At 34.1% G+C, this 13,708-nt stretch overlaps 3 protein-coding genes across 6 annotated transcripts; 1 reads left to right on the forward strand and 2 right to left on the reverse strand.

Annotated features, from left to right (window-relative positions):
* Window positions 1-224: 224 nt before the first annotated feature.
* On the reverse strand, window positions 225-3,694 carry LOC108334722 (MND1-interacting protein 1). 2 transcript variants are annotated; one of them, XM_017570646.2, is made up of 3 exons: window positions 3,555-3,694; window positions 1,942-3,448; window positions 225-967 (listed from the first exon to the last, which is right to left on the reverse strand). In XM_017570646.2, exons 1-3 carry the CDS (start codon window positions 3,590-3,592, stop codon window positions 464-466), a joined length of 2,049 nt encoding a protein of 682 aa, XP_017426135.1. In that variant the 5' UTR covers window positions 3,593-3,694; the 3' UTR covers window positions 225-463. The 2 variants fall into 2 exon arrangements, with proteins under 2 accessions (XP_017426135.1, XP_017426136.1); XM_017570647.2 differs by having other exon boundaries at window positions 1,942-3,468; window positions 3,555-3,693.
* Window positions 3,695-6,759: 3,065 nt separating this feature from the next.
* LOC108335189 (protein LOL1) lies at window positions 6,760-8,929 on the forward strand. 3 transcript variants are annotated; one of them, XM_017571145.2, is made up of 7 exons: window positions 6,760-6,853; window positions 6,950-7,045; window positions 7,136-7,275; window positions 7,663-7,779; window positions 7,880-7,987; window positions 8,240-8,349; window positions 8,534-8,929. In XM_017571145.2, the coding sequence occupies exons 3-7, from the start codon at window positions 7,209-7,211 to the stop codon at window positions 8,570-8,572; spliced, it is 441 nt and encodes a 146-aa protein (XP_017426634.1). In that variant the 5' UTR covers window positions 6,760-6,853; window positions 6,950-7,045; window positions 7,136-7,208; the 3' UTR covers window positions 8,573-8,929. The 3 variants fall into 3 exon arrangements, with proteins under 3 accessions (XP_017426634.1, XP_052725736.1, XP_017426635.1); XM_052869776.1 differs by lacking the exon at window positions 6,760-6,853 and having other exon boundaries at window positions 6,870-7,045; window positions 7,122-7,275; XM_017571146.2 differs by lacking the exon at window positions 6,760-6,853 and having other exon boundaries at window positions 6,875-7,045; window positions 7,666-7,779.
* A 2,153-nt stretch (window positions 8,930-11,082) lies between these two features.
* On the reverse strand, window positions 11,083-13,597 carry LOC108334670 (uncharacterized). The gene is made up of 2 exons (XM_017570567.2): window positions 13,169-13,597; window positions 11,083-11,556 (listed from the first exon to the last, which is right to left on the reverse strand). The coding sequence occupies exons 1-2, from the start codon at window positions 13,397-13,399 to the stop codon at window positions 11,326-11,328; spliced, it is 462 nt and encodes a 153-aa protein (XP_017426056.1). The 5' UTR covers window positions 13,400-13,597; the 3' UTR covers window positions 11,083-11,325.
* Between the last annotated feature and the right edge of the window lie 111 nt (window positions 13,598-13,708).

Genomic DNA, 13,708 nt, shown 5'->3' on the forward strand with positions numbered 1-13,708 from the left:
GTACTATTTTGTTTTAGTCTTATTAACCACAAATATGCCATTTTATTTAATTTTGCATAAATTTTAAAGAGATTTAGGATACAGCAAATAAAAGAGCGTGGTCTGAGAAAAATAAACTAGAGAGGTAAAATACTGTGCACCCTAGGTATATTTTCCAAATTTATAAGATCTAACCAACGCAGATAGTGCAGCTGCTTATTTCTTAGTCTCGAGCCCAGGAACCATGCAATAAAAGAATAATTATCTATAAATCAAAAGATCGAACAGTATTTGGTGCTATTCAATTCTTTATATGTTATGATCCTTGACTAATGCCTTCAAAACACTTATTTTCCTATTTTCCTATTTCTTATTTTCTAGCTAATAACAGATATTCAGACCTTCAAAACGTTGAGTTGACGTCAGAACAAAGCTTTTATGTAAATAAACTATTCTTAATCATGTCCACGCCCCACCCCAAAGACTACGAACTTCCCCCAAATGTACGAATTCTCTGTTCGATTGGAACCCAGCAGCATGGACAAACAGCTTTGCCATTTCTTCCATACTCTTCACTGCAACTGGCACACATAACTTGGTGTGCACATGGCAAGAAAACTACGGAAACCTCATATTTTCCACATATAACGCATTCTCTATAAGTATTACCGGTGGCTTCTTTTCCAAAAAAATCCGGCACGTTATCTAATTCTCGCAGTAGCTTAGCAATTATCTCTGTGTGGGGCTCTGCTTCCTCAGACTCACATGTAGGCAAAGTAGCAGACTGTGCAGATGCTTTGAGACACGAAATCTCCTGCTCCAGTCTTAAAAGATCATCTTTGCGACGCTGGAAATCTATCTCCATCTTCAGGTTTGAAGCCTTAAGATTTCTTTTTCTATTAGCCTCAGCTGCTTCCATAGAACGGCGTTCCTCTTCAATCAGTGCTAAGGCTTCCTCCTTAGCCTTTAACTCTTCATCCCTCATGACCTGTCATAAGTAATTATTACGCAGAATAAAGGATTCAAGACAAGCATATGTTCTGATACACAGATAGTTTAATTATAAAGTAAGTTCGGGAAAAAAGGACTACCGAGCAGAAAATTAAGAAAGCACCAGAGAAAAACTTCCATTTTCATGAGGTTGAATGGTGAGAAAGTTGCATTGAGTGCATTAAATGCGGACAAAATTGTATCAATACTAATCGATCAGAATGCAATGAACTGAACAAAATTTAGGTATATCCATGACAAACATTCATATGATTCACTTTCTAGATTACGAATAAGACACCAAGAAATTGAACGCGTGTATGTAGGATCGTCATGGACTAAAAGACATGAATTCTTCACATATCCGTCAACAGGCATATATACAAATATACACACTGCTATACCTGATAATTTGGAGCAATTTTCTAATTAACGTGAGCAATTCCAGAATATTAGTATAATTGATGAATTCATTCAAGAGAAATCACTTCAATTTTGGCTGATTTCAAATAAAAATAACAGACCAAGCATATAATCCAAAAGAACACCATGCATGTGTATATATATTTATACACATGCCAAGAAGCATATAGACACGCAATGAACGAGAGGAATTCAAAGCACCCTGTTGAGATTGTAGGTGCCATTATGTGCCTTGCTCAAATATCCAAGTCAGATACGTGTCTCATTGAACAAAGCTCCTCTTTTTTGCTTCCCATGATTCACAGTGCACATACACTGTCCTGTTACAAGCACAAGACATCCTAATGTAACAAATAAAAAAGAAGACACCACAATTTTATCCAAGTCCCTGATGGTAAATACTACACCAAACCAGTAATATACAAACCCAAACTCAATAAACATTAGACAAGTGTCAAAATCACTCAACAGACTCCAAATTCAGGTTAGATACATTCAATTCAAAGCCATTATGCAGAAAATGTAGATTTCAAAATGATATGAGCATACCTCAGCTTCTTTTGCACGTTGTTTAATCTGAGCCAACTCTTCTTGTATCTCCAAAATCTTCTGCTTTTCATCTGAAATATTCTGTTTTATCTTCGCTTCCTGTTTTTCCCAAGCCAGAAGCTTCTTTAAGCACTTTTTCTCCTTTTTTGCAATTTGCAAGCAGCTTGCGACATACTCTGATGCACTTAATTTACAAGCTTCTAACTCTGCTTTGATTTCAGCTTTCTCCGTCTCAAGTTTCCCAACTCCTGCAGTTGCAAGATCCGTTTGACCACAAACCTTTCTCAAGGCCTCCTCCAATTCTAAGAGTCTCACCATGGTAGGGTCCTCAAGCTCCTCATTTGCCTCTTTCCCCTTCTTCAGTCTTTGATTTTCCTCTCTTTCTATCCTGAATGTTTTCAGCTCAATTAGATAGCCGTTTAGCTTTCTTGCAGCTTGGATTGCCTTCTCATGTGCCCAATCTTTCCGCTCCTTTACCTGTTTCTCAAGATCCTTTATCTGATGCACTAGAGTGACTATCACCGAATCCTTCTCATCTTCTGCCACAAACTCCAAGTTCTCATCAATATTTAGATGATGAAATTTACTCAGCACAGACTTAAAGTCATCCTGGTCATTCATATTGTGAGAATCACTAGGCAAATCACCAAGCATTATGGCCACAGAAGCAGATGAAGAGTCCAATTTTGAAACAGTGCTAATCCCAGGAAATTTTCCTTCATTTGACTGCATCTGTTTTGAGTTGGCCTTGTATCCGTCAGTAAACGCTACAACATTGCTTTTCAACGAACAAATCATGGCAGGAGTAAGATCAAATTTTTTCGGGAACTCAATGTCTCTCTGTAAACGTACAGTCATCTCCTTACCACAAAAGAACCCTTTCAAAGGAATATCTGAGTCTCCTTTTCTAAATCTCCGTTCCTCGTTCTCAAGCTCGGTTAAAGGAGGAGGAAACATGCTTACAAAAGGAATATGGATGGTAATTGCCTTTAACACATTGTAATCGTTCATGAGGAGACACCACATAGCATCACCCTCGCCTAACTCGAGTCTCACTTCTTGCAACAAAGACACAAGATTCTTCAGAGTGTGCTCCTCAAGCTTCTTCAAATCAGAGAACGCAGGCTTGAACTCATACATGTCCATGCTCCCCTCTTCTAAACAAGTCAAGGTGTTGTGCAGCAGGTCTGTAGCCAAATCATTGGAGCCATAACAATGAACATTGAGCAAAATCGCTTTCACGGCAATATCCTCATTGTGCCCCAAAGCAACAAGCTTTGACACAGTGTCCTTGTATATAATTTCCATGCGTTTCAACGAAATGTCTTTCAATTGAACCGCATTACACAAAACCCAACTGGATGAGTCAACATTAGGGTTTGAATCAGAAATGGGACCATTGACAGCATAGTATTTATAGGGCACCATCCATCCATTGTCTGAATTGGAAGATGATTCTTTCGTCCAGAGTGTTTTGCAATTAGCTTGATCGTTTGTGTTCTTCACACTGAAACCCATGTTATCATTCTAATAATTTTGTGAATGTGAAGTAATTCAACACAAAGAGATAAAAACAAATGAAATTGAAAAGGAATAAGGATAGTGACACTCACAGAGGGCTATTGGAGAGAATATTATCACTGTAATTCATTGCCCTCTTCTATGTTTCGTTCATAGAACAGAGCAATGAAAATCTGAGTGCCAAGTTCAGCTAGTATCAGTTCTTTCACTCAAGTTCAGTGAAGCTCAGTGCCACCTCAAATTTTCCTTTCGGGTTTGGTCAATTTATAGCTTTCTCTATGTGGGCCCTCGCCCTCAAAAATGTTTGGGCAATCCTCTACTTTTGCTTTTAGCACCTCCGTAATTGTTTTCCACACTATCCTGTCCCACTGAGTGACGACATTTTATTACTCTTTTTTATGAAAATATTATTAATATATTAAAAATGAAATTACATATTTTGGAAAATATTGGCAAATATAAATTACAGTATTAATTTCCAAAATACATTATAAATTATTGATCTTTTACTCTCCGCTCATTATGATATCGGCAAAATTGTATTATTAACATTAGGAAAGATGCCGGAAAAAAAAATTTAACATTTGGAGAGATTGTAATTATCTTTCTCTTGTATAGTATTGTAAATAACAGTCACATTTTTTTATTTTAAAATATATTTTCATATTTTATTAACAATTTTCAATAAGCAAAAGCTACACTATAAATCATGATCTAAAATACAATATCGGTAAATTAAAGTAAGTAAAATAAATAAATAAAAAGTGTTTTTATTGTTTTCTGATTGTTCATTTTCGTTCAGTTAAGTTGAAGTTTATTTATAGAAGATATTTTAATATTAAATTAATATTTATTTGACAGTTACCATAGTTGTAGTTGATATGTAATAAATATAATTATTTATTTTTTTATCTTAAATATGTATTTATAATTTTTAAAATAAATTTTTTATTCATAACATTCTTTACATTAAATTAATTAAAAATATGTTAATTTTATAATAAGAATGATTATACGGTTTATTATGTAAATATCATCATAAGATCACCAGAACCAGGATCTTTAAATACTTACAAGCTTTATGGATAACACTGTACACAAAAGGATAAACATGAGGTAACGATTATGCTAAGAGACAGGACAATGACTAATAAAGAATATTTGCACAGAAGGATAAGTATATTTCACCTCTACGGGATGAAACTGAACATAAAGAGAGTAAATTTCTCAAACTGTACAAAAATGTTCCAATTTATAGATATAGAAAAATTGTTTTCCTTCCAAAATTCTCAATTTTAATGTTAAATTTATTTCATTTCATTTAATAAGTAGTTTAAATTCTATTTATCAATTACCTCAATTCACTTGTATCTTTAGTTATATGTCTCATTTTCTTAACCATTTGTCTCTTATTATATTTTATCACTTTTATCATACTTAAAATTTAAATAATAAGAAGAAGGAGGAGGTTGTAAAGTTAAGTCATTACTACTACCTGTCTATATATATCTTCAGTTTGAAAACATTATTACTGTGTGAGACAAAATCATTACTAAAAATATTATGAACAAATGAAGGTATATATATGTTATTTGTATTATCCTTCGATAAATTATGATAATAAAATACAAATGAATATATATGTTATTTGTATTATCAGTAGATTATGAACTAAATTTTGATAATTTTATATAAAAGTAACCAAGGATCTATTATTAAAGCATATATCTAAAGTTAAAAAGAAAAGAAAAGATTGGTCAGTGGTAATATTAATGGTACATTCTATTGTTCCCACTAAAAGATAGGATAAGCATAATATAGTGGATTTGACCGATCCATCAATCTATAGTCAAATTTAGCCAAACATCAATGCTTTTAAAAGAAACCTGAGAGGACAATTAATGATTTTTTCTATTTTAGTCACACAGATTTTCTAAATTATTGAGTTTGATGCTTCCGATTAAGTTGAGTAGATCCGTTAAACAAGAAAGTTTCATATTATTTATAAAACTAATTTTTTTAAAGAAAAATAAAAGTTACTACTTAAAAAATCAACTCTTGAAAACTTTATGATTGGCCATATATCGTACTTTTTGAAGAAGTTAAATTACCTTATTATGTTGGAAATATACCTTTCTAAAATATTTTAAAACGAAAAAAATATTTTCTAAGAGACTAACACGTGTTATAACTAAACGTCTTACATGTGGTGCACATTAATTATTTATCTTCATATTTTCTTTCTGTATTTTTTGAACTATTGGTTAAACCAATGTAATAATTTGGTTAAATTGATAAAATTATTAGTTAAATTAATGTCTTAGACAATATGCCAACTGAGACTTTACATAATAATTAAAAGGTATTTGGAAATCCACATGATCATAACAAAATATTGTAACAACATAAAATATCAATTATCAATATATTTATCAATAATTAAAGAAGAAAAAGTCTCAGGTGAGACATTGTCATTAATATCACCTGGGAGCAATAGTAAAAATTATTAGGTCTAGTACAATTCTAAAAGACTGATTAAACATGATGAAAATTGTTATTTAAATAATTTCTAATTCAAATTGTTTCTTGTAACAAAGAAATTGTACGAATATGAGGATTAAAAAGATATTATTAACGTTGTGAATAGTTGTATTATTCAAAACCTTAGTTATCTCCAGAGTGAACAGTGTACATTAAAAAACTGGTAATGTTATAAGAGTTGGAAGAAATAAAATAGAAAAAGAATGTAATTTTTTTTGGGAAAAGGGAGAGATTGGAATATAAGTAAGAGGAAGGACCACAATTTTAGATTAAGCAGTCATGCTCCTTATCTGTCATCTTGTATCTTAGTAATAATAATTCCTATTCTCGCTGTTTTCTCTGTCTTCCCACTGTATTTGCACAAAGGAAAATGTTAAAAGTGGTCCTTTTCTGCTTCACTAATTATACTCTCACAACTCATCCTGCACATTGAACAATTTTTCTTACAAGTTATTAGGAAGAAGTATATCTTAAAAGTATTTTTTAATATAGGACATGTTGTTGAACTTTATAATTTCTATCCATTTAAACTGACATTTGTATTGTTTATTATCCAAATTTTTTCAAATTCTAAAATGTTTAACCAAACAATTAAAAGTTTGGAATATGATAAAGTGCATTCAGCAAAGCTGAAATCTGAAAAGAGGAATCTAAGAGTGTTCGTAATTATCTAGGTGGACTTGACAGGAGGATCAAAACTTCTGAATACTCTTTAAATTAATTTCTGTCGCATCTAACATATTTTCTTGGCCATTGTTTTTTTTCAAATGTCCTCGTACATATGCAAAAACTCTCTCTCTCCACTTCAGCAGTAACAGTTGACAAGGACCTGTGTTTGCCCCCACTGGGAGTACACTATTCTATTTAATCTAATTTTTTTCTGAGAGTGTGTTAACTTTTTTTTCCTTGTTGTTGATCTTGTTCTTCTTTATCTCTACCTTTTCAGTTGTTTCATGCATGGCTCCCTAAGGGAAAGAGAACTTCGTTTGTTACGTTACCCCGTCTGCAAATTTAGTTGCTTTCACAATCTGCTTCGTAAAAGGTTTTTCTCTTCTGATTCTGCTGCTATTAATGACAAAGTACAGTTCATTTTCCATGGTTTTTTATGCCATCGTCAGCTTTCATGTTTCAGTTCTTTTCTAAGAGTTGTTCAATGGGAGGAGAGAGAGTTTTATTCTCTACGTAGAGTTTAGTATTTTGAGATAATGCCGGTTCCACTTGCCCCCTACCCTCCGCCACTTCCGCCACCTCCATATGCGCCTCCACCAAATGGTACCTTTGCTTACTCTACTCTTTCTTTATTTGCTATTCATGTTGGTGGTAGAATGATTACACAATTATTATTTCCGTAAAAATCAAAAGTCCGATTTTTTCTTGTTTTGGGGACAGAGTCCCTTAGAACCATTCACAGATATAAAATAGAAATGCTCAGTTCACTCAAAGGGGGAGTGGAGAATGAAATTTCCTTTCCCAAATGGAAGATTGAACAAGAAGATGTGTTTAGTACAGTTCTGTATTTTTCATTTTGAAAAACTGGACCTGTATTAATGACACAATGAATGCTAGAACATTTATGGCCATGGCATCAAAGAGAAAAGGGTAAAAAATAAATGGTCATTTATTTGATACATGCAAACTTATGTCAAAACCTTCCTTAAGCAGGTCCGCAGAGTCATCTTGTCTGTTCTGGGTGTAGAAACCTTCTGCTTTACCCAGTTGGAGCCACCTCTGTGTGCTGTGCTGTTTGCAATGCAGTCACCACTGTGCCACCTCCTGGTACCGTGCACTTTCTCTCTCTAATTCTTGTTATTTATGAAGTTCAATTTGTCACCTATTCCAATTTTTCGAATCATAAGCATTTGTTGCATATGCACAGAAATGGCCCAGTTAGTATGTGGAGGCTGTCACACTTTACTCATGTACATCCGTGGAGCCACAAGTGTGCAATGTTCTTGTTGTCACACAGTCAATCTGGCTTTGGAAGGTATTAAACCACAAACAGCCTGTGATGAAATTTCGATTCTTTGATTAATTTTTCTGTGTTAGTTTCTCTGTACCAAATATAAAACCAAAATCCAACAGAGAATTTGAACTCCCTGATGAGCTTTAAAAATAAAAAATGGCGAGTGTTTGTGTTATGTATACGTAATCATGTTGATATGCAGACCGAGTTTCTTTAGTATGCTAAATTGTTATTATTTGAGTCATTATTTCGTATGTATGAACATTGTAACAGCAAATCAAGTGGCACATGTCAACTGTGGGAACTGTAAGATGCTACTGAGGTACCAATATGGAGCAAGATCCGTGAAATGTGCCGTTTGCAGTTTTGTAACATTAGTTGGGGTAAGTACAATCTCTTCTTAGGTTAATACTTTACAGTGTGTCACAGATTCAAAAAGTGCTCTTTTTTATTAGAGCAACCGTGTAATTCTGTTATGCATTCTTCCTTGCTTAGCAACTTAGTGTAATAATTTGAACTGCATTCTTATATACATCTTGCTTACATTGCTGTTACTGAATGATGCAGGCCTCAACAAGTACCACTGAGCAGAAATTCAACACCTAAATGGCAGAATCTTTCTCTAAAATTCGTTGAAGACACCACGATCTTGATTTTAATTGTTGCATCTCATCACCCTTGAGGAGTAACTAGTGAATATGTTATATCAGAGAAAATTCCCCTCAAATGTATGAACTATTTCCCCTTTACTGAAATAATTAAATAATTTTGGTATCATTGGTGTACCATGTACTGCTTTATTTGTAAGCAGTGTAAGCCTCTTTAAGGAATCGATGTCGCCCCAACAGTGTCAATGTCAGTGCAGTTTTATATAGTTCTCCAATATGGAAGGCAGTGTCTTCCTAAAAGCTACTTGGAATAACTATTTGTGATAAGATTATTGATTCTTAGTGCTTTAGAAAATTGGCATCTTTAGATAAGGTTTATCTTCCCTTGCTGATACTTGTTTTGTGAAGCTTGAAGCAGAATCAAACACATCATATATTTCTTTCATATAGGATTTTAGTGCCTCTTGAATCAACCAAAAGGTCCTCTAGAAAAAGAGTAAAATTTCATCAGGATGAGGTTGTAAAGAACAAAAAGATGCCAACAAATTTATATAAAAAGAGAGGTTAAAAAGGAAACAAAAGATCCCATCTTTATCTCTGAATCGCAACATAGTCACCCTTTCTGGTAGATTAACTCAAGAAACTTGTTTTTCGGTATTCAACTTGAAGCGTTGAGGTAGCAAAAACTGATGAATGTGAATGCTGATATGGACATCTCTTTTTACGTTAGTGGTTTCTTTGATATTGCCCCGTGTTCTCCAACAGCGTTGAATATGTCACTGCTCACTCGGTTTAATATTTGTGTTCCACTCATTTTAAAATGTCACATTCGATGGAGATTAGTCTTTGGTAAGTATAAGACGTGCATCATGAGGTTAAGACTTAAGGTAGTCGTTGTCTCTTCACTATTTCTCGTGTGTTGCTACATACTATTATAGTCATATAACAAGTGCTTGTGACTGTGGCTGGAAAGCAGTATCTTCTGAATTGGATTGGATTTGGTTTAGATCAGATATGAGAGTTCGTTCAGCTCTATTATCATTGATGAAAAATAATTTTTTTTTCAAACTGAAAGGTAGAAAATCTCATGCATTAGTCTCTTTAATTGGTACAGGTGTAACTAAAGGGTGTAAACAATTACAATTCGTATATAGGTGTAAACTCAGAGACGTGATTTTTTGTCATTTTAAAATTTACAAATATATTAGGGAGTAAGAAGATGACTAATTAGAAGTTATAGAGTGGCTCATTGATGTGGAACAAAAGTAGTTGGATTCTGGGCTGGTAGTAAATAAAGTCAACATAGCAAACACAGATTCTGGAAGAAAAAATGAAGCGTAGGTATCTGAGTTTCAAAACTCACTCAGACATATATTCTATATGGCTAACTTTGTACAGAGACAAGTTAATATTGATTGTCATTCTCTTTCAAAAGAAGCAACACACTATGCTAGACTCAAAGTTCACCACCACATGCCACCATGTATTTATCATTAAGTGATCAATGAAATGTCTTGACTTTGGTTGTGTAAAAAAATAAAGAAGAGGAACAATATGGAATAAAAACCATTGGCCACTTTGGAATTCATGTTTCATATTCTTCTAGTCCATTTTAATACCATTGTAATATTTAATGCAGGTTAATTCATCTCAATGATTTAATGTGCACAAATTTTTGGGTCAAATCAAACATTTATTTTACATATTGAAAACGTATTTGATATTTCTCCTCTTGTAATGTTGATACATTGTTAAAAATAAAATAAAACCTCAAGTTATAACTTCATTTTTAAATCAGGAATGGAATTCTAGACTTTTTAAGTAAGAATTTCACATGATAAATCACTTGCAACAACAATTTTTTCAGTACCCACACTCAGTGGTAGCAAGTTAACTCCATATGAAATACCACCTTGAACAACAATTTATGTTCTTACCAATTTTTAAACAAGATATATAATTTCTATCGTTCCTTTTGGCCAATTGTTCAACTAACCAAGTCAATTGTTCTAAATAGGCCAACCACGTTACAATTGTACATCAACCCAGAAGATTAGTAAAGGTCGAGAACCTTGCATTCAAACAAGATGCCCTCCTTGAGCAGAAGTGCTGAACAACAAACAGAAAACTCAGTATTCTTTAAACATTCAGATGGTAAGCCGATCCGTTACAATCGATTGCAACTTTTCTCAAATTAAATTTCCTTCAATTAATTTAATAAGCATAGCAACAGTTTAAGCATTAGCTAATAGTAGCCAAAAAGGAATAACAAGTACAAACTGTCAATTAGTTAGAAGAATAGTACGTCCAAGATTTCAGTACTTAATGGAGACTCATAATTCACAACGAACTACACTTAAATCCACTTGTTAAAGTTCATAGCTTCTTTGCAGATCTCACACGTGGTCCTCTCAGCCAAGATACCCATCTATATTACTCAATGTCTACCAAATACAACCGCTAGACCTACAAATTTGCCAGCCACTGTAATGTAGCTTGGACATGAGATTTAGAAGTTAAATTTGTTGGGTACCATTAACTTACTTCTTTAAATTGTACATTTAACTCCCACATGTTTTCATCAAGTGTAGCAATTCCCAAACATATATTCATAGCTAGTGAAAGACAGCTAAAATGCAAAAAGGAACCATGAAGTAAAGCCCAGTTAAAATGTTAGTGTTTAACTACAGATTCCACAGTATGCACAACTAAACAGAAAAAGCCGAATGAACCAATATCCGAACCAATTTACTACAATCTGCCCTGGTGTTCCACACAATGAAGAATAATTTTCCCATCTAATAGGATCTGTTTGTTCACTCTGACTTCCTTGGTCCCCTTCTTCGATTTAAACCTTGCTTGTGTTTTATGATGATCTTCTCCAAGTCCTTCTGGCATCACTGACAATACCTCTTCAAGGAATTCATCAGCCACATCTCCATCTTCGTCCATCGTAAGATGCTTAGTATACCAACTCAGACCCTGATGAAGCGAAACACAACAGCCCAAAAATATTAAACACCTGCTGGCAGTAAATTACTAGACAAAGGAAAATTTATCTGACCACGATACTCCCAGACTTAACTACTAGGCAATGGAGACAAAAGAAAATGTAAAAGCACAAGCATAAGGTCATGAATGCACCAAAATCCCTAGTTTGCAACTATATTTCCCCTCCCCTCTTTCATCTATCATTGATTGGAGTCTTTTGTCTTAACTTCAAGCTGTTTATTTTTTCCTAACTCGTACATAGTACGTCCAAATGTTGTAACTGTAATAATAGAAGCTATCTGCCAAAAAGTTGGGCATAAAAAAAGCTGTAATGACAACTCCCAATCATGAAACAAGGATAAGATCCGCTGATCATGAGCAGAACAGATTTGATAGCTACTTTTGAAACAAGATATGGTACAACGCGAACCGTCTAAGAATTTTCCATTACCAATTAAAGTTTTAAATAATCCCCTCCCCATACTCGTCTTTGTGTTTGGGTTGAGGAATGTAAAGTACATCCGTTCATGTAATCGAGGAACATTGACGGCAGATTTAAACTCCAACACTATACATAGATGAACTAATTCTAGTGGAATATGACAAGAATCACCCCGCCACCAATGGTAGGACACCTCCAACCTAATTTTGCTATGTTAAAGTACAAATAAAAGCCAAATGCTGTCAATTTCATTCTTAAGCTTACAAAAGTGTTCCGCTTCCCCTATCAGCTAGAAAAAAAGAGTGATCCTAAATTAACAGCACAAAGTAAGAAAATAAAGACAAAGGCAGTTATCCACAATGGCACTGCAACATTACAAAGTCATACCAATGTACTCTTTCCCTGATGAAATCAGATATCATAACATCCTCACAAGATATAACTTAAATAAAACGATACAACATCTAGAACTTGAATTTCAGCTTCGGAGGTAGGAAGTCCAAGAGCTGCACTATCTTACCCAAACACAAACATTATAAGATACTCCTTTCAATCTCATATATAAGAGATAAAAAAGTTTGAGAGATGAATTTAAGCGTAAGCAAATTCGAACTAACTTTACCTATCTGTCTTCCGTCTAATTGAGATTTTATTACAATGATTCCCTTATTTTTATGTAGTTTAGGAAAAATGTCTATGTTTCAAATGAAGAACAATTAAACTAAACTGACCATTTTTTTTTTATTCAAGACCCTGGGAAGTACCATTTTAAAATAATTGTTCATTGGAGTTCCAATCGAAAAAAGGGATCCATTTGTCGCGTACGAACATACACAAATACTCAACACAGGAACTATAGACTCGGGTTATTTACAATCTTAATAATAGAATTTGAAACAATGAAAAGATATTACTATCCTCTGCACAGTCCCAACAATTCACAAGAGCCTTGATATCTCACACAAAAGTAAGCACACAAGTTTTCTATTTTCCTTTATGTGTAAAGTTAAATTGTGTAGAAAAAAGGTCAAAAATTACAAATGAGGTATAAGATCCAAGCAATAATTGTGCCGCTAACATGACATGAATTTTTAGGTTTCCCAAAATTTAAATGCATGGTTATAAAACCCAACCGAATTGGAATGAAGAGAAAGGAAGGACCTGAAGTCCGCCGTCGCCCGACGTAGAGAGAGTGAGAACGGGTGGGACGTGGTGGCGATCGACGACGACCTGGGCAGGGACGCTAAAGCCTTTACGAGGACGACCGGTTTCTCTGACTCGATACGGTGTCGTACCAGGATGGACATCGTGTTCATCGGCGGCGGCATCCTTGGAATCGTGATCGTGGTTTCCAATCCCTAGAAATCCAGCAATCCTTCTGAACAGTCCCATGAATCAAAGAGGGTATAGAGAAAAGGCGTGGTGTTCGTTGCAGCGAACCAAGGATCCCTCTGCACTGCACGCGTTTGCTTGCACTTTGCAGCTGCAGTCGTTGTACGAAAGATGAGATACCATGGGATACTATATACACCCAACCAAACCAATCCTTCGCCTCCACTTTCTACACGCTCTGCATCCTTCCATCTTCCTTTTCTATTTCCTTTTCATTTTTTATTATTCTATTTTTCAGTTAAATTTTAATTTTTCTTAAATAATATGTAATTATATTTAATATTTTTTATGATGTAAATTATTAAATTA

The sequence above is a fragment of the Vigna angularis genome, chromosome 10 (assembly GCF_016808095.1).
Source record: "Vigna angularis cultivar LongXiaoDou No.4 chromosome 10, ASM1680809v1, whole genome shotgun sequence".
Classification (NCBI taxonomy): Eukaryota; Viridiplantae; Streptophyta; class Magnoliopsida; order Fabales; family Fabaceae; genus Vigna; species Vigna angularis.